This window comes from Maylandia zebra, linkage group LG6 (genome assembly GCF_041146795.1).
Source record: "Maylandia zebra isolate NMK-2024a linkage group LG6, Mzebra_GT3a, whole genome shotgun sequence".
NCBI classification, from domain to species: domain Eukaryota; kingdom Metazoa; phylum Chordata; class Actinopteri; order Cichliformes; family Cichlidae; genus Maylandia; species Maylandia zebra.
Genome location: NC_135172.1, coordinates 18,470,597 through 18,496,736, shown reverse-complemented (window position 1 = coordinate 18,496,736; position 26,140 = coordinate 18,470,597). Strand labels below are relative to the sequence as shown.

Here is a 26,140-nt window from a genome sequence, read left to right as displayed (position 1 = left end):
CCAACATGATGGACTCAGAAAAGTGTGAGATGTAGTCATGAAAAGTTAAACCTGTCATTAAAATGTAATTAGATTTCAATAACAGCTGAGACAGCCTCTGGTTTTCCAGAAGTTTTACAGTAACTCTCACACTGTTCATACTTCACTTTCCTCACCTTGCAGTGTTTGGAGGCACTGGCCAGTCTTGATATCCCAGATCTTGACGGTGGAGTCTGCATTGCCTGAGACCAGGATGTTGTCTTTGAGCTCCATGCCACTGGTGAGGGACTGGTGGCCCGTTAGCGTGTGGATGCAGTTGCCCGTCTCCACGTCCCAGACCCTTATAGACGTATCCAATGAGCCGCTCACGACGTGGATCCCATCGAACTACAGAAACAATGAATACGTTTAAATTGTCTGAAAATCAAACGGCCGCCTCTAGATAACCAAAACTGTCACTTGAAGTTGGAGTTGACGGCAAAAGCACCTCACATTTCAACACTGCGTACTTTGTTTCTATTAACCTTAGACTAAACCCATTTAAAATGGATGCACAGTATTGATCTGTTAAAGCTTTTCTGCTGCTTCCCAAATCTAGTTGGAGAGAACCAACACTTTAAAAGTCTATCAAAGCAGCATGGCACAAAAACCAATCTATCAGTGCAGTAATCAGCCTCCTCTGTGAGGGTTATGGCACCAGCTAAAGTGCTCTGTCATCACACAGAGTGGATGAGAAGAGAGGACATATTAGAGGACAAACGGGTATAAACTTTTTCCCCCCTTCCTCCAAACGAACAAACAGCACACATATATGCTGGGACATAATAAATTAAGAATATAGAATTGCACATGAATATAAGATAAAGGACTAAAAAATTCATGCAAAAAGAGAGATCTGTTGTTTTTGTGCACCACAGGTTTAAAGCAATTGCCTGAGCCTAACAAGCAATATTTCACTCCACAGAAGTCCTTGGAGGACACGCGGCAGTGAACTTCCTACAGTTTAGGACAGTTAAGAGGAAAAGTGTACAGTAAAAAGGCCCGTTTAGAAGCTCTTCATCTAAAATTAACCTGTGTACTCTTAATAGCACAAACCACTCTGGTGACACAAACATATGACAACTGCCATGAGCGTGAAAGCATCTTTATGACTGTTTTCCCTTAAGTGTTACTTGAGTCACCTGTTGTTGCGTCACCAAAGTTTGGGGATCAAAAAAGGAAAAGTTCGAGGTAATCAGTTTGCTGCTAATTGCACTGTTATTTCAACATTTAAAGAACAGAAGGTCAAACCTAGATTTGCATTTGACATAACTAGTTTCAGGATTTTCTCCACTTGTTTTTAACACAAAAAGGTGTTAAAACATCCACTGTCAAGGCACACGGTTCTTAATTTGCTGGTGTAAATCAAAGACAGCCTGCAACTATCAACTTAAGGAAATTATGCATGCCCACTGTGCCAAAATGTCTTTCAGCCCTTCAGTCTTTTGGCTTGTAGTTCTTTTCAAGAAGTTAAGCAGAGCTTTGATAAACTTTTCCTTTAAAACAGCGGTCTCCAACCTTTTTTGCGCCACGGACCAGTTTATGCCCGACAATATTTTCACGGACCGGCCTTTAAGGTGTCGCGGATAAATACAATAAAATAAAACTAGTACCGGTACCGAAAAAAAGAAAATTTATTCATAACACACGTGAAAAGACCCAGGAAAGACGAGTAAACGATAAAAACGATAACAAAATAACGCTGAAAACTATACATTTCACACCTGAGCCACCCACAGAACTTCCACCAATAGTGTAGGAGAGGTGTCACATTTGCAGAAAAGATTGGATATTGTAATTTTGAAATGTTTATTTAAATTTTCTCCCATTCCTCCAGTACATCATTGTTTCTACCACAGAAAACTTCCACCGTCTCTGGCCTATGCTGCCGTGCTGAGAGAGAAATGCATGCATAAAACTAACGACTGTATTATGTTTGACAAATTGTAAGCAACAAGCTGTGTTTTTAGTAGATCACTCAAACCCACATGTGTTTGCTTGCCACCTTAATCTGTCCTACTCTCGTTAAGGCTGAGATGAACTGGTTGCTCATAAATTCTGGTAGAAAGTCACGCACACAACCGGCTTGCTTTATGCTTATTGAAGCCTTGTGCTATTTCTTTTAGATTAGCAAATCCGGCCCTTTGACAATAGTCAAACATGGTTAAAGCCTCTTTTATGCTCACATCAGTCTTACAGACAGCCCTTACAATAATGTAGTTAGACGAGTTCTTACATATATGGACCTAAAAACTACCAACTGCATCTGATTCATTGCGTCATAAACGAGAATGTTTTTATACGAGTTCTCAAAGACTCTAAAACAAAGTAACTCGTACATTTCATTTGGCTCCAAGGTTGATTGGTATACACCAGTCTTTTCTTTAATGCTGTGGGAGGCCTCACCTGTAATGAGTACACTCTGTTTGTGTGGCCTTGCAGCGTGTGGAGGCAGGTCTCCATCTCGGGGTCCCAAACTTTCACCATGAAGTCGTAGGCACCGCTGACCACCCGTCGCCCGTCATACTGGACGCAGCGCACTGCCGCCACGTGGCCCATGAGGACGTGTAAACACTGACCTGAATCAATGTCCCAGACGCGCAGCGTGGCATCACGAGATCCACTGACCACCCTGCATGACACAAACGCAGACAGTGAGAAAGGTAACCGTAGCACAACACAGATATTCAGGAGAGATTCAGGAATGAATGAGAGAGATGATGAGTACGGGTGCAGTAATCAGTTCAAACCACCGTGAATTCAATAGCTGCCTTTATGCTGAGCTGCTTTCCCACAGATGTAACGTGCATTTAAAGTCATCCATTCTCCAAGATTAAATTCAATACTCCACACAACTGCTCATTCATAATATGGTAAATGCACTGACAGAATAATGAGGCACGTATGCACGGATCCTCACTACTCTGACAATGAGTAACCCACAGCATCACATTCATGTTCATACATGAATGTAGAAATAAACCCCCACACCTGTCTTTAACAGCCGCCCTGATCTGTGAATTCACCCTGAATGGAAATATATATTACCGGTTACAGGAAGAGAAACTCCTTTTAGAGTGACAGTTACTCAAGTTGAACATTTTTCAGATTATCACACTTAAGGTCAATACTTTCATCAACTTCCATCAGCTTCAAGACACTTCAGTAAGGACTAAGACGGGCATCTCTCCGCATTTGACCTTAAATTTTCTACGGGCTATTTCAATTTAGCCAAAAATAAATAAATACATAAAATAAAATAAAACAAAACAAAACAAAACATGCTGTAGATACACACAGCCCATACTCTATTTATTAAACGCCTCACGGTGCTACACAGATAGAAATCACCAACATGTTATTCACCATCTACCAGCAGCTCACAGCATTTCCACTGAGTGAGTAATCAAATGCTACACAAAAACCTTGGTGGGCCCTAAGGCGAAAAGAGCACTTCGAGTCTCCAGAGTGTGATACTGAGTGAATAAGTGAGCAGCAGTTCACTTAAGTCGCCTCACAGGGTCCATTTAATCACTATGAAACCACATGCTCTCTTTCATAGATGCTGTCCTCTTTTACCGTTGTACAGTTGCTCTTATTTACCAGATGGGATGGCTGTAAATGTGGGTGTAATGAATCATAAGGAAAATTCAAGGATTAATCTATCCTGTGTTTCTTATTTCTGAAAGTTATATGGTTTTTTACACCAATTAAAACGAATATTTATCCCATAGAGTACAGTAGAGCCAAAAAAAACATGTGAAACATGAGTTTGTGAGCTTTGGAGATGCTGCTGGACTGCTGTAAATGTTTGAGACAGACAGATTCACTGTTTCTGCCAAGCTATGCTAACTAGATGCTCCCTGTAGCCTTACATCTAATAAACAGACAAAAGAGGCACTGGTGCCTAATATGCTGTACACATGCAAAAAAAAAAAAAAAAAAAAAAAAAAAAAAGCTTGTCTCTACCAAGAACTTTCAAAATAAAAGCTTAGACTGTAGTAGATGGACTCTTATTGTTAAGACACTGGGGGGAAAAGACTGAAGTAAAATCTTATCCCTAGTTATACAAATTATGGGGGAAAAAAAAAAGGTTTCATTTAATTCTTATTAGCACTTGAAGCCAATTTTGAAATCCATGAACAAGGTCAGGCAACATGTTTGGACCTTTTTCTACAAAAGGATAAAAATAAATAAGTAAAGTCTATACTCGTGTATAAAACTGAACGACACACACAGACATGACATGAGGTAACCGGTACTCATTTCAGCACTTTGCTCATGTGTGGATCAACTTTGATTTCAGGCACAGATCAGGCAGAGCCAGCGTTCCTACCAGCAAGAAAACAAGAGTATTAACCCTTGGATGCACAACCTACCAATACCTACACTCTTCCACGAGTGGGGTCAAAAATGACCCCAAATAAAATCAATGCCTTTTGCTATAAACTCTGTTGTTATTCTTCAAAATCTTTAAAACGAAGAGTTATATTTTCATATTTGAGGTATTCCTCATAAAACATGTTTGTGACATGAGGCCCTTTGCATTTTTATTTATTTTTTCATTAATTTTAAGATATTGGAGTTTTTGTATCACTCTTGTATGCTTGCTCGGCATATACTGCAGAAGCTGGGCCTTCCCTCTGAAAGGCACAAGTTGTTCATCCACTGTAACTCAATCACTGAGGATGAATTTCTGCCTGCAGTTGACCAGGAACAGGCCCCATATGTAGCGGAAAGCTACCATGTGGTTTGTTTTCAGTCGGTAGGCTCTGGTCCTCTTGGCATCAAAGTGCAAGAAACGGCGAATATCTTTAAATCTTTGAATTGACATAGTGGCCTTGTACAATGGGTTATGCAGAGGACTCCCAAAAAGCACACCACCTGGTACATCCCAGTTCTTCTCACTTCCTGCAAGAATGGTCAATCAAATGAAGGCTAGGAGCTTAAGTTTGATTACATTTTTTCAAACCTTTCCCCTGTCTGTGGCTACGCTTCACGGCTCCATGTTTGTGCATGTCAGCACCTCTTCTATTATATTATCAGACATGAGCATCTTCCATGCATCTATTGGGGAGACAGTACTAAACCCAGGTGCAAGCCCTGGCCGTCTAATTCATCCTGTTAGACTCGATATCCATTTCCTCCGATGGGCCTGGATCATTTGTAGGGCCACAGGGATTCTAGCTGGCCTCATGGCAGCCATGTTACTTTAGATATTTAACAAACAAAAAAAATACATCATAAATGGTCCGCAGGTGCGCATTCGCTGTCAAAATAAAAGACACGCACCAGATAACAAGTTGCAACGCACGTTTGCGTACATAAGATAATCTGGAGGAGGACAGACATTTGTTCAGAACTCTTAAAGATGTCGAAGAAGCAAGCTCCGTAAGCAATTACTTTGGTGTTCCTCCACCGCAAAAGAAGCGCATATTCTCGGAATTTCTTGGAATACTTTTATTTTGACACCGAATGCACACCTGCGGACCACTTATGTGCAGCCCTGACTATAAATCATGTCTGTTACTGTGTAAAAATGAATTCTTGATCCATCAGAAGTGTAAGTGGGACAGTCAGAGTTGCTAAGAATGAAAGTTTCATAGAAGATTCCAGAGGAACTGCTTGGGGTCATTTTTGACCCCACTTATGGAAGAGCGGGGTAGTGATACAAAAACTGCATTTTTTTTTAATTAATGAAAAAATAAATAAAAATAGAAATGGCCTCATGTTACAAACATTTTATGAGGAATACCTGGAATATGAATATATTACAACTTTTAAAGATTTTGAAGAAAAACAACATCTAAGGGTTAAATAAAACATGACAATTTCTTAAACAGGAAGGCGCACAGTTTCACACAGCAGTACACAATTGGCAAAGCTCACTACAATACTAAAATTGACCCATTTAAGGATGACACTAACAAAACTATTATTTTCAGAGATTGCTATATCAATAGCACAAAACGCTTTTCTGTTTATCTAAAACGCAAAGAAAATCAGTTTAATATCACACACGAGCGATGAAAGCAACAATTAGTGGAACCTGGTAGTATTTGATAAGTTTAGCCTGAAAAAAAGGCTTAAACTAAATTTATTATGAAAAACATTTTCTACTCATTTCAGCTCAAGACTGATCGGGCAAATCTTCATCTCATCGAAAGCATCATAGAGCCTTCAAGCTTGGGCTTAAAGCACAGCAGTGAGCTGCTCCGTACCTTTTCTCATGTAGGTGCATGCAGCGCACTGTTGAGGTATGCCCATAGAGGGTGTGGATACATTCTCCCGTCTCTGCGTTCCAGACCTTGAGTGTGCGATCAGTCGAGCCGCTGATGATAATGTTGTCTCGCATCTGGGATGACCACACGCCCCCTGTGTGGCCCACCAATGTCCGCAGACACTAAAGAGGAGAAGAAGGAGAGTCTTGATCAGGATTCCTGATGGACAGTACAGACTTCTGATGTTAGAAAAGTTCATTTGAAAGGCATTTGGGGTGATGGCATTCATACATATCAAAGCTCAGCTTAAGAATTCATAAAATCTCATTCGGGATTTTCTCTTCCTGCATGCCCTCTCGCTGCCTTCAGGGGGGGAAAAATTTAATTTGACATTTTACAGTAAGGAAAAACTGAGTCCACACTTGCTGCTGTCGTGCTGGGACAAAACCTCCCAGAGCTCTGCACAAGATTTAACGTAAGTTTCAGAAAGTGGCCAAATCATTTGCAGGAAGGGTTGATGACAGTCTTCACTAAAATGTCTCCATTCATCCTCATTAGGGACAGGAGATTAGTTATTGATTACAGCACTTATGGAAATCTTTCTGATCAACTCAATCTGTGTCCAAGCAGTTTGTCCCATTCGAGCCTCCCAAACTCATTCAATTTAAATTCTTTTAGGGAGGAAAAAACTGTAGAAGTTGCAGTTGCTGTGCTCATGTCAGGTTTAGAGTGGAGTCTGCCACTGAAATGTAACCCCCCAGAAAACTGCGTTGTATCCTGAGGATTACTTTCAGTGTTTGTGCACACATTTTAATTTCCATTAGTGATGAATGAGCGATACTGCTGCGTAACACTCAACTACAGGCCTGCAGTTTATTGCATCACGCTGGGGATACAATAATGCAGGATTTTTCCCATAAATCAAAGCCTCCAAGAACGAGAGTGTGATTAAAGCCTACTCAAACACTACGTGGGAAGAGAGAATATCTGAAATGAAGGGCTTAGGCATCTTTATCTGTCTGTGAAACAAACATAAAATAAGCCGGTTCCAAAGAATGAAAGAAGATTAGCGCTCGTTTAATGAATGTGTGAAGGCCTGCCTTTTTCCCCCCGTTTTAAACACATGAGGGTTTTCATACAATGCTTTACATTTGCTTCAGATCTCGTCTTGGTTTAAAAACTGTGGCGGGGGAGTATCCGCTTTAGCAACCTGAGAGCTGGCCTCATTGAAAGACAAATGCAGGAGATTTCCCTTTGTATTGAACAGCCCACCTTTCAAGACCTCAAATATGAGAAAATGTGGGCCACATGTAGGGCTCAATGTGGGTTCAACTAATGCTTAGCAAAGGTTAAAATAAACTGGCTCAGGTGAAGCCATCAGATAATTATAGCCTGATACCAGATGATTAAGAGATTACTGCGGCTATAGTTTCATTTCCATACTTGACTGTTTGACAGTAGAGGAACGAGAGGTTACAAATGTCTCAAGATAGACTATGAAACGCATAACCAAAGCGGCAGGCGAACAGAGTCTTACTAATGTGTTCTTCCCCTCTCTTACTTGCCTTTTCCTTGTGTTGATGATTTGATGACATGGTTTTGATCTACTGTTTGTCTCCAAGTACTAAGTGGATAATACAGACGTGTCACATAAGTATGGGTAATCACACGGTGCTTCCTCCACAGAAAGAGCGAGAGAGAAAAAAAAAGAGGCTTCGTTATGAATGCACAATATTCAATCAGCTGAGGATAAGAATCTTGATACAGGTTGATCTACATGGAGAAATAATCCATACTTTCATTTAATGAATGATTTCAGATGCTCGCTAATCAGTCTGTTAACAGTTCCCAAAGCCACCTCTAATCTGTGGATCTCCCCTTGTTTTCAGTTAAAAACAGGGGACGCGTGTCAATGCGGCTAAAGCGTCTCGCAGAGGACACCTCTCCCTGAATACGACGGTAGTCCGCAGCTCTGCCATCTTAAATCTGCCTGACAGCTGAGGCTGCCTCTGACAGGCACCACCAAGGACACACTCTGCTCTGTTAAGCACAAGGTAGCCACCTTTGAAGCAGCCAGATGTGTTTGTTTGTGTGCTTGGATGGAAGATTGACGTCCCCGGCTGAAGCTGGAGACAAGCAAAGACAAAGGTCCATCCAGCCAAAGACGAAGCCTTCAAGAACCGTCTACTCAACAGTTTCTTCAGCAGGAAAAAGAAGCTTTGAAGATCTGCCAGACCACACGTCTCCAAGATCCAGCAGATAATGTTATATTGTTTAAAATTTAAGCACTGCTTGCTTCTTGCAGTACTTCCACCATAAATAAAACCCACTGTCTAACCTGATTACTAGCTAGCAACCCAGTTTTGTTCCAGGTGTGGAAGTCTTTATATAAAATATTCTCATATAATAATTCCCTGATTACCTCACAGAACGGGTTCAAGTCGCCGTGTTTTACATAACAAGATGAATCGAGGGGCAGGACAAAACTAGCTGCAAAGATGAAAAGGCAAATGCTGGTTGTGGTGTTTGTTAAAGCTCTATTTTTGCTGGAGTAACTGCATCTGATGAATATTTGTTGAGCAATTAAAAATTTAGGCCATGCTCATGCAAATGAGGCTTATTAATCTAATGCACACTTTCTATGCTAAAAAATACCTAATGAGTTTGAAAAATACACAATTCACAAACAAATCTGGGAGAGAAGAGGGTATTGTCAACAGATTCATTAAACAGCCGATGGAAACATCTGATCGGATGCAGTATTTGGTGTAAAGACAACACTGAGAACATTTTGAATGCAGCAGCCTTTGAGTCACCCCACAGTATCCCATCACAGGGGAACTGTACCGATGCCTCTAAAGTGGAGGCAATATTTCTGAGGCAGAGGAGCACAAACGGGAGGGAAGCGTTAATAGTGGTCTTTCTTTGGCACAAATTGTCTACGCAGTGACCAATTTCTTTTCCCATCCCGACTTTTTAAATCACCCACCTGCAAAGCATGCTGCTGCAGGTGGATCTCTGCACTCTCCTGGAGAAAAGGTAACCACACTGATCTCTGAGCCAATTTACCTTTGTAATCTATAATCAGTCACCAAAGTCATTACTGATTTGAGGGACTACTTCTGACCCCGAATCAAACATACCGTCCTTTCAGAGCATGATTTATATATTAAAAAAAAAGTATAACACAATCACAGTTTCTCATCTCAGCTGATCACCATGCTGCAGTCTCTTATTGATCCAGGTCTCAGTAAGAGTTAAGTGGCAGGGCTGTAGAAGTAGAGACTGGGTGACTGTGCTTTGCTGAAGTTGAAAGATTTGTTTACAAAAAGGTGCAGGAAATTAAAATAAATTACTACAAAAAAAATTACAGAGAAAAGATAATGGCTACAATCTTGGGAGACGTGCAATATGACAACCCCCCCACCCCACCCCACCAAAAAAAAAAAAAGTACAAGAGAAATGATATTGATATGAACACTGGTAGTTACAGCAGCCATTGTAAGCTGTGTAACACTTCAAGATCACTGACAGCCACTTTACAGACCTGCATCTCAGAGACAGACTAAGAAAAAGTAGCAATCAAGTCTTCAAATAAGCTGGCAAAGACTATAAAGAATTCTGACAGCAGGGAGAAAAAACAAATCCAGGGGCCGGTAATCTCATTGTATTTTTACTTTACAGTTTTACTGGCATCGACAGCCACTTCACCGAAATGGTCGATTCGGCTTAACTGGCCATTCCTCTCCAGTGAGGGATTCACTCTCTGTGGTGCTGAGAGCTAAGGAGGCAAAGAGATGAAATCCAGAGGGAATGTGTGCTCTGAATACAGCAACCAAACACGGATTTAGGCTCATCTCGCCTTCATGACTAATGTAAACAAACAATCCTGAGGCAGATTAGCATTGTAGAAAGCGCATACAATAACCTCTGTCTGTGATGTCATTCTGAATGCAGGATGGGTTTGGGGGGGGGGGCTTTAGAGCCTGCTGGTGATGTGACTCATCACAGGCTTCCACCACCAATATGGAGCTACTGCAGCTATAATTCAGCAACCTGTCATCCAGATATTAGTCTTTGGGTGTAGGAGAGCCAAACTGTGCTCCATGCCTATCGGATGACCTTGGCGAGATCTGTTCAGATCAGCAAATGTGACTGTGACTGATATGCATGTAATCACCAGTTGGGAGAGAGCCAACTTTACTTTATGTGTTCAGCCAAATCTCCGCAGCAATGAAAAGCAAACTCAACTCTTTTACATGTGAAAGTGAGGCCGAAACGCCCCACTGTGATCATGCAGAACATCTTTTTTTTTTTCCCCTTTGAGAGGTTTTTCTTTGAAAGTTTTCATTTTTAAAGACCAAGTTCAAGCCCAGCCTTATGTCATTTATCTGAGTAAAAAAAGCAAAAGGGATAGACTGGGAAGAGAAATAATGAAGGACTTTTTGTGAAAACTTCTTTTGAGAAAGGAGTCCAGCATTGAGGCATGAAAGTGTTGTGATTTACCACGATCTGTAAAGCGCTCTCCAATATCACAGAGCAACCACTGCCTTTCTTTTTAATACACAGCGTAAAGCTGCAGCACAACGCCTGTGTGTCTGCACCAGCTTCAGCTATGAATACTAACACCGCGTGTGGACATGGGCTGTGTTACAAGTCTGCAAAATAGATAAATATAAGAGAGGAGAGACTGGGACAGAAAGCAGTCTTCCCAGGAAGATTTTTATGTGGTAGTGTAACGCAAAATTATATCAGTGGGAGCACTAAAGATACAGTATTTAAATCAATTCAACACAGTTGTTACCTTCACTTCTAATCAATGAGTGTAAAAAGTAGTATGATTAACCAAACAGCCCATTATTCATATTAGTGCCTGCCTCCCTTCTCTTCTGCGTACATCCAAAATGTAACAGTATTCAACTCTTACCTTTCCTGTGATAGCTGACCAGACTTTCAGCGTGTTGTCGTCAGAGCCGCTGACGATGCGATTGCCACAGAACTGGAGGCAGGTGATCACATGGTCATCGTGGCCTTTGAGCACCTTTAAATGGGACACATGAAAAGAGATGAAGCGGGAAGGGCACGGAGGAAGATTTGATGTGGAATGACAACGCAAATAATGATGCTGACAGTAACACTTCTTATGCATCAAAGTGAAAATGTCATCAAGTGCTGCAGGTGTACACAGCGCTTTAAGCAGTGCTGCATACATTCAGTCTCAGCTAGTGGGTCACAGGACTGCGAGCTCAGCAACTGACAGGGCACACTGCATATGCAAAGGACTATAACGAGCGTGGGGAACTAATTTATGCCAGTCGCGGCCTAAAATGACCTGCAGCCGTTTCACAAACAGCTACAGCGTACAAGGTCCATTAAGGATGAGCTTCAGCATGCTGGTCATGCTCTATGAGAAGCTTCTGAACAGGTAAAAGAGACGGCGAGTCTTTAATGTGAAGGAGAATAAGATTTTCCTGTGCTCCAGCTCAATTAATATTCCAAACAAATACCTGGGAGCACAAACCTGACTGTTCACTAACTTTCCATCAGTTTAACACTTCAGACTCTTATTGAACCATCTTTCTGTGCCTCAAGGCCATTTGATCAGATCTGTAAAACTCCTCTAACCTGTGGGGAATTTAAGTTCGAAAGAAAAGCTACCTTAGGTGATTTGAGGTCCCCTCTCCTCCAGTTAGTGTCTATTCTGTGCTGCCTGATGTAGGCACTCTTCCAGGGGCTGTGAGTGAAGCCAGGCTTGACAATTTTTCTCTTCTTCAGGGTAAGGGGCTCATCGATACCTGTGAGAAGGTAGAAAAGAAGCCAGTTGGACTAAAATGTCCTTGTTTTTCAATAAAAGTGCATTTTTCCAAACAGGAATAACCACAATTCTAAGCACAGCAGTCGCTTCAGACTGCTCCCGCTGGGCGACCGCATAGTGTCTGTCTGCCTGCATCTGTTGCAAACAGTTAGGCTCACCCTCTTCCCTGCATTTCTCCCTCCACAGCAGGTTGTCTTCTGCAAGGATGCGCCAGTAGCGACACGTCTGTGCTGCTTGGAGGAGGTCCTTCGGTTCCAGGAATGACAGCACGTATAAAGCCAGCTGTTGAAAGACAAGGACGAGCAATGTGAAAGGTGTAAAGCAGTAATGGGGGGAGGAAAAAGAAGCTATAACTTTCTACAGTTGATGTAAACAACAGTTTAAGGTGACATACATAACATATTTTCAATAACCTAATGGTCAATATATGATGTACATTAAATGTACATCATATATTGACCAAGAAGAATAGACTAAGAGTTTACAGCTTGACCAGGAGAGACAGGATTAGAAATGAGTACATTAGAGAGACAGCTCAGGTTCAGCTGTTTGGAGACAAAGAGAGAGGCAAAGCTGAGACGGTTTGGACATGTGCAGAGGAGGGATAGTGAACATACTGGACAAAGGAAGACTGCCAGGTAGGAAGATAAGAGAAAGATCGCAAAAAAGGTTCATGGATGTAGTGAAGAACATGCAGGAGGTGGTGTGAGAGAAGAGGATGCTAGGGATAGGGTGAGATTGAAGCTAATGGGATTAGCCAAAAGCAGAAGATGACAGGTTTACTTTTTTAGTCTTGTGAGATGAAAACCTGGATGATTGTTTCCAGAAGTCCCGTTTCTGTCCATCCAAACTCACATTAATGACTTTTCAAACTAAAACTATCCCCCAAAAGTCCATTTCAGGGTTTAAAGTTGTGGCATGGTGTGGGTTCTAGGCATAAACGCAGCACACATGATAAAATTAAAGTGTTCTAGTGTGGATGTGCTGAACAAATATAGGAGAATAAAAAGGAATAAGGGGGAGAAAAAAATCTAAGAAAACAAATGCAGGATAATTAGTGTAGCTTGTACAACAGTCGTTGAGATGAGTCGACATGTCTGTAAAAATTTTTACATTGAGCTTCTCAGCGCAGGTACAATGCCACAGCTCATTGAACCAAATGAGCATAAACCAGAAAGATAGTCACCTGCTTTTTTGTTCCACTAACAATCAAATTCAAATACATATATATTTGCACAAAAGCAATGAGCTGGATCACCTGTTAGGTCAAGAGATTGTTGTGCATCTGCATAAAAAAGGATTACGGGTTCATTTGACAGTATGAGGCGTAAGCTGCTGTGTAAATATTGTTCTTTCATTATCCGACAACAATATGAGATGACAGCGACCCCACGACAGAGTAACAAATTCAGGTGTGTTGCCACGAACATCAGCATGGAGTCAAATTACTTAGGATGGTCTCCAGCTGTCAATTATTATTGATCTGAAAAGTTTAGGGAAAAATGTAAAGTCGTCATCATATATCATTTCTGACAGCTCAAAGTGATGTGCTCGTATTGCTTTTCCATCACAGCCAATTAATCAGTTGTCTTCTCCATTTTAATTAATGATGGATCCATAATAGTGACTGAGAATCTGTCTATACTCTATTCAGCTATAGTGAATTAATATGCTAGATTCATCCACACAAAATTAATCAGTCAAAAGTAAGTCTTAATTTGTTCAATCATCTCTTCTCCTTGGTTTAAATGTGTTACACTACACAGGTCTACTTCAAGTCACCGTTATACCTGAATCACCCCAAAGCCCATCTAAGCCGGCCATCATTACAGGCCAGAGGATATTTTAATAGTTTTACAAATCAATCTCAAATTGCTTTTAAAGTCTGACACTCAGCCTTCTGCAGAATCTGTTCATAGTTTCAATTTCGACTGTATCTCAAGTGTAACCCACAGGGACCGTCCTGCTAAAATTACTTGACAGCCACACCTAATATTTTTCCTGGAGCTGGATCTAAGAGGAGAGGTGGGATTATCAAAAGAAGTCAAAGCCGCTTGTTGTTGTTGTTGTTTGGTTTCTTTGCTCATTTTTCTTTTAAGGAGAAACAGAATGAAAGGAGAGGTCTCATGTACCGGTGCAAACACACATAAAGCTGTTTGTATATTTGGCTTTAGAGCAAGTGACACCAACACCTTGAAATGTTGCATCCTATTGCCTCACTCTCCACGCTACCCCCACCCACCCTCAATCCTGACACCTGCCAGACAAGGTGTGAAGTCTCTGATCTGCTACACAAGCTTCAGCAAATTGAGGCCGATTTGTTAAGAATCCCCTATGTCACATTATCAGCGTGCCACTTTACATTGTTTGTTTTGTCAGTTATGATGTAGAGCAAAAAGCAAGACACCCACTATGGATGCCCTAAAATGATGCGAGGGAAGACCGACGGACGATCAAGGCTGAGACGACTGCCTTGTGTCTTTTTGAGGTGTGTTCATTCGAGAACAAATATAAAAGCTTCTTGTGGGAGTTCAGGTCAGAATACACAGGAAGCCGAGGCAGAGGGGGCGAGGCGCTTGAGGGGAACTCACTTCTTTGGGCAGCAGGGAGATGAAGTCTCGCTGAAACTGCGGCTCGATCACCTGCATCATATGCTTCACTTGTGTGGGCTCACAGCTGTCAATCAACTCATCCAGCGCCAGCAGCTTCTCTGGGCCAGTCCAGCTCTGGAAGACAGACAGAGACACACACACACACACACACACACACACACACACACACAAACACAAAGAGAGAGAAAATTGAAATTATTCAAATGACTTTACTTTGAAGACGGGAACCATTAAATGTGGCTGTTTCAAAGTCGAAGCCTGGGTCAATGGGAAAAAAAAGGCCAATTTAGTAGAAAACACCAGAGGTGCAATGGTGTCAGTCATGTACAGAACATCACAGCAAAATGTAATGTTATTTTAGATCAAAACTTTCTCCCTCGCCGCTACATTATGTATTATGCTTGGGAAAAAAATGTATGACAAGAAGTTAATTTTAAATCTAGGGTTTACAGAGCTTCTAGCAGGATTTGATGACTTTGCAGCAACATAAAAAAAGAGGAGCTTTATGGAGTTTTCTTGTAATTTACCTTGAAGCCTAATGAATGTGTTGAATGCATTTGGTTTCCCATAAAACAGATGCATAGCTTTTTCTTCCTTCAATTTAAATACAGGATTGTGTGCATGAGGAAAGAAAACAGTGACCCACTTGTAAAAACATTTCTTTGCAGCCAAAGCTATGAGGCAAGTTAAGAGATTACCCAGAGGAACCGAAGGTTTATGTTAAAATAATATGACTTTAAAGTGATTTTATGAACTTTGCTTTTATTTATCCAACCACAATAACTGTCCCTGCTACTTTTACAAAGATTACAGGTACCTTCCCTGCTTTTATTTCGGTCTGTTCCTCTGAATTGTGTGCCTTTTTCTTTGTCTGGTTGCTCTAAACCACCTGGCAGTGGACTAATTTAACACCATCAGCAGCATATTTCGTATACATCCACAAGTAGCACAAATTGAAAACAGCATTGGGGCATTGTGGGAACAGAATGACGCCTACGTGTTCTTGTGTACGTTTTTCTTCCAAGTCTGAACTTGGATTGGAGCGCCTTGGAAGCATCCTTCCTTGTGCAGGATGCCTGACACCTTAATGTTCCCTACGTGCCCTCCACTGCAGCACCGGATTGCTCGAGGCACCTGCATATTTCCAGCAGTGGAAAATGTGAATACGAGGAACTAGACTCCATCAAGACCATTATTAGTAGTCAGCATGCTTATTTCTTCTGCTTGAACATTCAGTTACTGCTGAGCAGCTCTCTAACCGTATGTTGGACCCCACAGTCATAGTTGTTTTCCCCTCTGTGGAGCACTGAAATCCAGACAATGATTACAGGCTACGAGGCAGGGTGGAAAATCTGGCATACGCAAACCACCTGTAATTTGGCAGCTAAAAGCTTTAGCCAGAGGTGTTGGTTCTAAAGCTAATCAGGCAGTTAAGAGACCCCCTCCCTGACAGAGGGAGGGAGGGGGCTGTGCAACAGCTACTTATGTGTTTTCACAACTGATAATTTGCACTCCCACAGAAACCTGAACACCAGAGCTCCACAGTTCCCAACCAGTGCTGAGAACCTTTTTGTCCAGTAAACTTTCAAACTACAGCCTGCAGTGTTTTTCAAAGATGCTTTTTTCTAATTTAAGCTTGACAAAGTGTCAAGCTTAAATTAGACCTGGGAAACACAAACCCCCGGACGACTCAAAAAACAGTCCAAGCTTCTCATACAGCCCCTCAAACTAAACTTTCTTTAAAAAACAACAACTGTGAACAAAACAGATTACAACAAGGAGGATGTCTACAAGCTATAAAGACTAAAGAGGCAATCATGTGATCTTTTACACCAGTTCTAATGACAATGACAATTAAGACTGAGGCCCATTGTTTTTACACTTCTGCTCGAGTACAAATTAAACAACGGAGATATGCTAATGAATAAGCTTTAGACATTAGGTGGATTTTGTTACCTTTAACACAGTCATCTTAAGAGTTTCCCTTTGTTGCCACTCTTTCTGCAAAGCTAATGTAAGTAGCCACTTGTTGTATCTTTACATTTCATCTAAAGACACGAGTGGCAGCAGATTCCTCATTTAACTCGACAAAAAGGAGAAATAAGCCCATTTCTAAAAATCTCCAACTAATCCTGGGATGTGATATGCGAGGTGTCGGTGATGGTGCACGTATGTAAGAGGTGTTTCTCACTAACGGGAGCTACATGCAGGCTTGGACTGGACTGGGGAATGTACAGAATGTGAACTTGAGGTTTATCCCCCTGTAGCTTCAGCTGTACGATTAAAGAGAGCAGACTGATGTTCTGGCCTGAGGACTAATATATGTAAAACAAACACCAAGGTGTCACGGGTTCACCCTGCTGTTCAAAGATAATAGGTTTAAACTCTCTTAGGTAATGAAATCCATGGCAACCCATTATATAGAAAATCAGAGAGGCCCAATCCAGGCTAATATGTTTAAATGACATCCTATTTCCTTGAAGTCATTAGCGCTTCAGTTTAACATGAAAGAAATGACTCTATTAGGTTGTATCCATCAGAGAATGATAACATAGGAAATTTACCATAAATAGGGGGTAAACTATAATATTACATCATGTCTTTGCTAGTCTCTAGAGTAAATGACAGTTAATTACTTAAGTGGCTAAAAAGAGGACAAAAGTTTTTATGCCAACTTTGCTCATGGAAGACATTCACACTGAAGTAACGTCTCCATTTCAGAGGATCGCAGAGGGAAAAAAAAGAAGAAGAAAAGCACAGGCCATGACTTCCTTTAAAAGGATTTTAATCCCAGCGGGAGTTCCTGGTTAAATAAAGGTTAAATAAAAAGTGTAGAGTAGACTAATGTGATCTTATAACTCTGCTTTTCAGTCTGAACAGGTACGGCTAATCCCAATTCCACGCTACAGTGCCTATGGTAATGTGCTGGGCCACAACAACAAGGCAGCAATTATCTCGGAGACTAAGTGAACATTGATTGGACGCAACATCTGCTTTGTGATGAGCTTTTCCTCGAGGGTTCAGAATCGCCCAAGAGTGGGGAGAAAGAAAGAAAAAGAAAAAGACTCCAGAGCGCTCACCTGAAATGTTCGGAGCCATTCCTGGAGACCCGTGGGTGGCTGGATTGAGGTGATACGTCGTCTCTGTTGCCCCTGACCATTGGCTGTTCTGATGTGGCCAAATGTGGTGGGTGTGGCCGGACATGGGACAATTCCCGTCGGGCTGTAATTTTAAAAGGGAGGAAACAAAGCATCTTGAAGACCAATGCTGATATGAGACCTTTAAAGACAAATAGCGTAACTAAATTGCAGTCTAAGTAGGGGTGTGGAGGCTGTAAAAGCACTGCTGTCACTGCAATTAAGAAAAACACATGTAAATATTACACATCCCAGCATGTTCTTAATGAGAATAACAGGAAGCCCATTATGAAGGGGCTTTTTAAATAAGCTTTGCTGCAAACTCTGCTAAATCAAATCAGGCATGGACAAAAAAAAACAAACAAAACGAAACCTTTTTACATTCAACTTTCATCTTTTGTGTTATCTCTGACAATTATGACAGCAATCAAGCCCAAGCTTTTATTTTGCAGGCAAATTTTAATTTTTTATTTTTTTTTACTTTAGTGCAATTTTCTTAATTAAATCCATTCTTAGTTATTATTGGGAAGTCATAGGTTAAATCAATTAAACTGACATTTACTTTAAAAATGATTATTATTTTCAAGCTAATCAACAACTCTACAAGTACATCTTTATCACATCGTAATTACTTCCAGAAAAAAATAATTATTTGCAGTAAGAAAAAGTTACTCTTCACAAAAGCATTGCAATTTAAAAAATAAAATAAAATAAATATCCACCTTGTCTGACTGAATTAGTGCCGACTGAATTAGTGCCTCTCTGTATAATGCAATGCAATTCATCACCATTCAGCAGCACAAGCTACAACCTCCAGAATGTGCATTACAATGAATCAACACCTCTTTAAAACCATTTCAACAAAAACTGATCAATACAACCTTCACGGAGACGGGATTTATTGCAGAGGAGCATTTGTTCTCGCTATGTATACTTAATAAAATGGCAAGTGTTATTTCTAACTCAGACTTCAAAGTGTGCACAGTCCCACATATTTCTATTCACGCCCAGAGTCTCCTGCTGTATCTGGATGCGGAAGGCAGCACAGGACTTCAAAGTGTACCCATGTAGCCTTGTAATGTAAGGGCAGCAGCAGAAGCCATCCACTGGGCACCCTCGATGCCTCACATTCTGCTTGCTGACAGCAAAATGGGAAGCTGGGGGTCGATTTCATTATTGATTCATTTTTAATGGGAGAGGAAGCTGAGACGGAGCGAGTTACATAGCAACATTTACAGTTAAGTGGCTGTGTTCAGTTTGAATTTTAATGGAGCTACATGTGAACACGGGCATTAAATATTCAGGGTAAGAGAAACATCTGGGACCACTGGCTGGCTGGATGGTGCAGACAGAATGGAAGAGGGAGCATCCCTCTGTTTACACATATACAATGCAAACCTTTGTTTATGCCTCCTGGCATTTTTTACTGCTTGCCTTGGTAGTCCCAATTATAACATGTTCAGCATGAAAACAATGGAGGAAGAATTTTTACTTTATTATTTTCTACCATAATCTTTTTGATCCTAAGATGATAAACAAAAATACAAGGGAAAATGAGTCTGTGGATAGCTGGGGTGCCTTATGAGAGAAAAAGCTCTCTTACCTCGGATACTCTGGACCTTTGCAGGGCTTTTTTCCTGAAGGGAAAGATCGGACCTCGGGACCATGGTCCAACTTTCTCTTCATCTGAGGAAGAACAAGGGGAGAAACAAAAACCTTAGTAACAGTGAAAGCACAAAAGTGGGAAATTTTGTATTTAAAAGCTAGAGGCAACCTTTTGGACATAAATTCAACTCCATTCTGGTAACTTTCTTTTAGAAACAAAATCTAAACCAATTTAGTTCTAAGACATTAGCGCTTGAAAAGAAAATCAAGAAGGGACACGGGTCAGGGAGCTTTTTTTTTTTTTTAAACTGTGCTGGAAGCAGAAAATTATTCCTGCAAGTTACAGACTTTGTTAGCATAACGTCTGAATTTTTGCATATTAAAATACAGACAGCACAGTCTTGCAAAAGTTTAATGCAAATGGAAAAATTAAACTTTTATGCATGGACTGGAGATTCAATAATTAACATGTGCCATAACAAAGCACAGAGACATGACCAATCTGTCCGTGACACAGCTCAGCATACACTCTGAGATGGCACATCACAGAAAAGGTGTTTTTCTGTGCTGTGTTTAATTTTGATTGAGAGAACTGAGCAACCAGAAATCCAATAATATGCAATAATAGGTAACCGCACTCACACCCAAACTCAAAGGATAAAGCATGCCTGTACGCACAAAATAACCACAAAGTATAACAAGTTCCTCAAGCAGGTATTAGGGTTTATTCTTTGAAATGCGCCAATAATTCAGAAGGAAAAGGAAAAAAAACAAGCAAGTCAGTTCTTTATTATTCTCCATCACCTCCACGTACGCAACACCACCCAGTCCCTGTTACCACCTACCCTACCGTGCAAACAAAGGAGCCTGTGTAGAGGCCCGGGCAAGCCAATTTTCCTCATCCCATGCCTGCCACTTTCTTTGGCAAGGCTTCTCAACACACATGCAAGTGATCACCATCTCATCTCCAATCCCTCATGAATAAACAATCTAGCTGAATAAATGAACACTGATTTTTAGTGTCTGGCCAAAACAATATACAATCTAACAGCCTGGCCTTGTTCTTTTTAATATTTAAATATATTTCATATTTCAGTGAAGGCTTTTGGAGATTTAAAAGTAAACCCATGGATTCAAAACCAAATCCTTTTCCGATCCTTATCCTTGTAGCCCAGCTCCTTTGTAATATCAGCAAAAGTATGACGTAAAAAAAAAATATATATATATATCAAAATGCACTTTAATTATGCATCAAATCTGCAAGAAACAAGTATTTTCATTATCAGTTTATAAGCTTATTATTTTCTCGCCCCGTTGTCATCAGTACGGCTTTCAAATATATTATTGGTGCAAAAGTTATGTTATAAATTTTACCTGACCAGTTGCATTACTGACTAAGACTTGATGCAGTCATACTAGCTCCCATGCAGAAGAGGGTTCTCTGTATCTTCCTGAGAGCCTGCACGCAAAGAGTGGGTGCAGCTCCGTCTCACCCATCCATACACAGACCCTGATCTTTGTGTGGAAGGTGGGGAGAATCAAACACTCAAAAGTGTGGCCGCACTTCGCTGATGGTGCTTGTTGCCACAAATGCAGCAGAACTTTTTCTTGTAAAGGCAGAAACACAAACAGCCTGTCGAAACATTTAGTGAAAATCCATCACATTCAGGCGAGGGGATTCAGTTGGAGGTTAGTGATGTGATCTCTGCCTATACAGCCTACTAGAGCTACCCTTGGAAAACATGTAACACATTGTAATGGTCGTCAAACTACATCTATATTGATATTAACTGGGGCGTCAACTCATCGTCGTTATGGGGGGAAATAGTTATATTATATACTAATGCACAATATCTTGTTCTTAATTTGAGTCATCTCCAATAAAGTATTGACAATTGAAGCACCAGAAAGATAAGCGGAGCAGCTAAGAGTTATAGTACTGTTAAAATCTCAAGGTACAGCTCAGGGTTAGGGGGTCATGTTAGGTCAACACTGGCGAATGGTAATGCTTAAAAAAGGAAGAAAAAAAAACTAAACAAAAAACTGCAAGGCCAAGCACAAGAGACTTCATTTAAAAGGTCATAAATTCTAACTTCTGAAAAGGTATTTGTTCAGCATGTGGCTGAAACACATCCAAAACCCATCCCTGAATATTTGTCAGGGATCTGATGGGTGTAAAGATGTCGGAGCCAAATGCTAATGTGTGTTTTGTTCACTCAGCCATCCAAAAGTATTAAAAAACAAAACAAACCCTGAAATTGAAACAAATGACAGGTGTGGGGTGATTGTTTTCTTATGAAGTAAAAACGGCAATCCATCTCCTAACCCTACTATTGAACTCATCACTGCAGTTCTAACATCAATGATTTTCTCACAAGATTATAGTACTCGTGGCGCAGCAGTTTAGGGTCAAAGGTATTTGGCAACAGTTTGTTTACAGTTACAGTCCAGCCTGTTGTGCTCCAAACACACAACCTGAAAGTTTGCTCCTTGAACGCTTCTGCGACTGTATAATCGGATGATTATGCGTAGAAGCCAGAAACCAAATGTAAATTTAACTTTTCCCCCCTTTGACACAAACAATGCATTTTTTTTGGTGTATTATTGTAGTTCATATGCGACACAGGAAAACACCACTGGACATTTGACTCCATACTGTCTGGCGCTACAGTGGAATGATTACATGCTTCTCTTCAAAGATGTGTGTTTTTTTGTTTATCACTATAATTTAGTGTGTGTGTGTGTGTGTGTGTGTGTGTGTGTGTGTGTGTGTGTGTGTGTGTTTTCACTGTGTTTTAAATGTGAGGGTTGCTCATGTGAATGTTGAGAACAGTGACACACACAAAAAAAAAAGAAAAAAGAAGAAGAAAAAAAAAAGAATGTGGAAGCAACATTTGCCCACGACTAGAGAAATGCTGAATAACGAGCAGCACATCTGCACTGGCAGCCATGGACTTCTGATCGATACGGATTCCTACCTTAGTTTTGAATCTTTACAGACTCTGTGCCTTGAAACTTCCGACAGGCAACCAAAGTCTGAGCTTATACAACACATGCGCATGATTAGCACATCAATGTGCACTGCAGGTAAGGTGCCTGCTGGAGACCACACTGTGATCTGACCAATGATTTGTGATTCTTTCCTCACAACTCAGCTCATGCGTGAAGCCGCTGAAAGCTCATAGGGAGGAACCATAAAAACCTCGAAAATTTGGCAACAAGAATGCAAATGTAGTCCAAGCTAGGCAGGTACATAGCTTGTGTTTCCTTTGTCTACATTTTTTGCTTGTGTGATTGCTGAATAATATAAAAAGGGGTTTATAAGATATTCAGGATTGTTAAGACTGGGCTCTTAAACCTGGCTGCCTTGTTCCTAAAGTGGTGATCTCACTGCAATGGCAGTTCAGTAGCCAAGGAGAGCCTGGGTGTGTGAATGCATGCAGAGGGTGTGTATGTGTGTGCGCGCGCGTATGTTTTTTGTGTGTGTGATTCAGAGTGTGAGAGAAGAGAGGGGAGTGCTGGCTGGCTTTGAGTGTGTGCACACACATGTAAGAAAACCTCAAACTAAATGCGGGCATGAAAAAATAATGTGTAACCAGCCTGTTCTGCAGCTTCAGCCTGGGAAAAGGTAACCAGAGAACACAGTGTTTGTAAATCACCACCAATCAGCCGTCCCCCTCCTTCCTCTGGCTTCCCCCCCACCCCCACGTCCCTATCTGGCCAAAAGCACGACAGATGGATATGCAGAGAGTTAATGATATTTTAAAGACAGCGATCATTCTTACATAATGTGTTGATTCATTTTAACGGCGACTACATCCTGCAGCATCAGTCACGAGAAAAGGCTTTTCTCATTTTTCAAATTGTGTTTTCAAGCACTCGTCAAAGAGTTTCTCCTCATTTCAATCAGCATTATTTGAGGCACAGAAACGCTTGGGATCTGAGAGCTAGTTGAAGGAGTTTTTCCAGGACCAAAACTGCAATCAAATCAGAAACACGGGTTTGAATTCATCCTCAAAAATGAGAGTCTGCTACTACGAGCCCCGCAAGCAGCACTAATATATTTGCGCTCTGCAGGATGACTTGAAAATCCTGATACATCTGAGAATGAGTACATCCTTAAAATGGATGGAGAATACAAATGAGCATGAACATTCAAATCAATGAAGCGCTATTCATCTATTAACAAGACTCTCGTGCAATTATTAGGATTAACTGGATAAAAATCCCCCACCCCAAGGGATATTTTGAACCGCGTTTTAAAATTATACACGATTAACGAATTTGTTTACATTGTCTGAATTATAAATTCTCTTTCATGCTTTTTTTTGTTGTTTTCCCGCGTTTGTTTGTACTCTGCATTTTCCAGCTAAGAGAGGACGATTTTTATGGCTGCAATCCAGCATAATACACCCAACATCCTTGAGGATATTCTACCTCATGCTGTCTGACACAGTGACCCATTATCTGTAGTTGGAGCCTGAGGCAAGTGCAGTGTCAGGGAATTGGCTACTCCAACAGGCAAATGCAGGCAGACTGATGCATGCATGCATCTCAAGCAGTTACTTTGGTCAGTGGGAGATAGCCACTGCTGTATAATGTACAATCATAACAACCCTGCAAACTGGGCAGGACTGCAGGGGAACCTGGGCGTCTGAGCTTGAAGCCCTTATTTCTGAATGTACCTAAGCATACATGGTGCTCCATCAGCGCTGTATTACGTAAAATGTGTAATTGCTTAAGCACCTACTAGGGTCTGTGAAAGGGAGGACCCACAGTTGATGTACAGGTGCAGAGCATCTTACCAACACTGATGGGAGGTAAGGGGGGAAATACATTTAAAAAAATAAAATAAAATGGGGGCTTCGTTCCATTCAGGAGTGTATAACGCCTAATTATAAGCACATTTTTATCGGGGATTGCAGAATTAAGCACCCCCAAAGCAACAACAAATTCACCAACGCGATGAATGTCACCCGGAACCGCGGCGGTGGCGGCGTTTATTTACACAGCCGAAGTTACTATGACGGAAAGGACGTCAAACGGCTTAGTAGCGTATTAAAAGATTTTAACGCAACGCTAACACAACATTACGGCCTGGGCAATTAAAGAGGCATCTCTGGGGGTCTGCTACAATGCTGTCCATCCTCCGCAGTGGCCGTACGATCTGCCGCGAGAGGCGCGTCAAAGATAATGTGGGCGACAGAGCGAGCCAAACACACGGAGAGAAGATGAGGATGTGCCGGAGGTGACACGGCGGATAATACGAGAAGAAATCCTACTCACTTTGTAGAAAATCATCTTTAAAGTGCCGTAGAACCCCATCCTTGTAATCCGGTGTGTTTCCCCCCTTTTTCCTTTGCTTCTCAGTGACAATCGGTGAAGTCCAAATCTGCGTGCGCGGCGGCGAGATCGCTCTGACAGTGTGAGGGCAGTGTACTCTCAGGTAAATCCGACGCTGGCTCTGATGTGAACATGCTCGGGCACGTCACCGGACTGGCGTGCATGCAGTAGATTCCACCGGTAAAGACATGAGCAGGGGAAAAGAAAAAAAAGAAGTAGTAGAAGAAAGAAAGAGGGGGGAAAGCTCCGTCGTATCACGTCGACTTGAAGGGGCTAGGTCGATGGGTGAACAATGCACTGCGACGATTCCGGAGGCTTGTGCGCCGCCGAGCAGGGAGTGAACAGATGAGGGGGAGAAAGAGGGTGATACTCGGCAGAAAGGGGGAGGAGTGCAGGAAGAGAAGCGTCAGAGCACAGAGCAGTGCCCTCTTCCTCTTCGCAGGCTGCACGACGGCTCCTACGAACGGGATCGGATTACAGCCTCCCCGCTGGAGACGACAGGAATGGTGCAGTCCAGCATTCAACACTGTGCGCAGCGCATCCGTCCGCGAGCGGAGCACCCGGGGACATATGCGTAGCAGGCGACATGCAGCACACACACAGAGACCAGGTGGGATACGGACTTGTCTTCACTCGTCGCATCAAAGGCGGAACCCCCCGCCAAACGCACACACACTTGTTGCAAGCTCCAAAAACACACAGGAGCCATCCTCTGCGTCAAATTATACTGAAGATTACATTTATTACGCACTGATGGAAAGTCAAAGTCCTCTCACTACACCGCTCACTTCTCATCACTAAAAATGGGGATTTTTATTTTATTTTTCATTTTAAATTAAACGTAACAAAATATCTGTTTATTAAATATTAGCGCTGTGAATGATCTGGCTATTTTTAGGTTATTCTAATATTTTAAAATATCAGAAAGTGCAAAAGCTGGCCCGTGACAATTTGCCTTGCTTCCTTTAATCTATCGTTTTATTCCACTCCCAGCACAAATCCAACATGTATTTCACTGTCATGTGAGAAAACCTAAACGTTGAGAGCTTAATTGGCTATTTCTGCCTAGAAAAAGTGACCCAAGTGATTGATATATTAGTAATACCCAAAGGTATACATTATAAAAGACAAACAAATTAGCTAAATATTGGCCAGCAACAGTTCAATTCTCACTAGGCACTCAGACCGCACACCTCTGCCAAAGCCGATGCCCAGTATTGCCATTGAGTAATTTGGATTTTTACAGGAATTTAACATATTCTTTCCACGTGCTTTGGCTCTATATAGGCTTCTGCACCGGACTGCTGCATTAAAATGACTGTCAACAGATCACATGACAGAAAACAGTCAGCCATTAAAACCAATCAGGCAATATGTGAATGGATCTAT

At 41.4% G+C, this 26,140-nt stretch overlaps 1 protein-coding gene across 6 annotated transcripts in view; it reads right to left on the bottom strand.

Moving 5' to 3' along the window:
- The window catches only part of fbxw7 (F-box and WD repeat domain containing 7), a 135,265-nt gene that overhangs the window by 4,562 nt on the left and 104,563 nt on the right, over positions 1 to 26,140 (bottom strand). For 5 of the 6 annotated variants that reach the window (XM_076884809.1, XM_076884808.1, XM_076884811.1 and 2 more), the window contains 9 exons: positions 19,407 to 19,489; positions 17,747 to 17,888; positions 14,646 to 14,780; positions 12,213 to 12,336; positions 11,898 to 12,034; positions 11,167 to 11,280; positions 6,240 to 6,421; positions 2,425 to 2,650; positions 156 to 366 (listed from right to left, as the gene is read on the bottom strand). In XM_076884809.1, the coding sequence (XP_076740924.1) occupies positions 156 to 366; positions 2,425 to 2,650; positions 6,240 to 6,421; positions 11,167 to 11,280; positions 11,898 to 12,034; positions 12,213 to 12,336; positions 14,646 to 14,780; positions 17,747 to 17,888; positions 19,407 to 19,489 (1,354 nt within the window). Of the gene's footprint in view, positions 1 to 155; positions 367 to 2,424; positions 2,651 to 6,239; positions 6,422 to 11,166; positions 11,281 to 11,897; positions 12,035 to 12,212; positions 12,337 to 14,645; positions 14,781 to 17,746; positions 17,889 to 19,406; positions 19,490 to 24,694; positions 25,118 to 26,140 lie in introns of those variants that run through there. The other variant, XM_012918719.5, reaches the window with a different exon arrangement.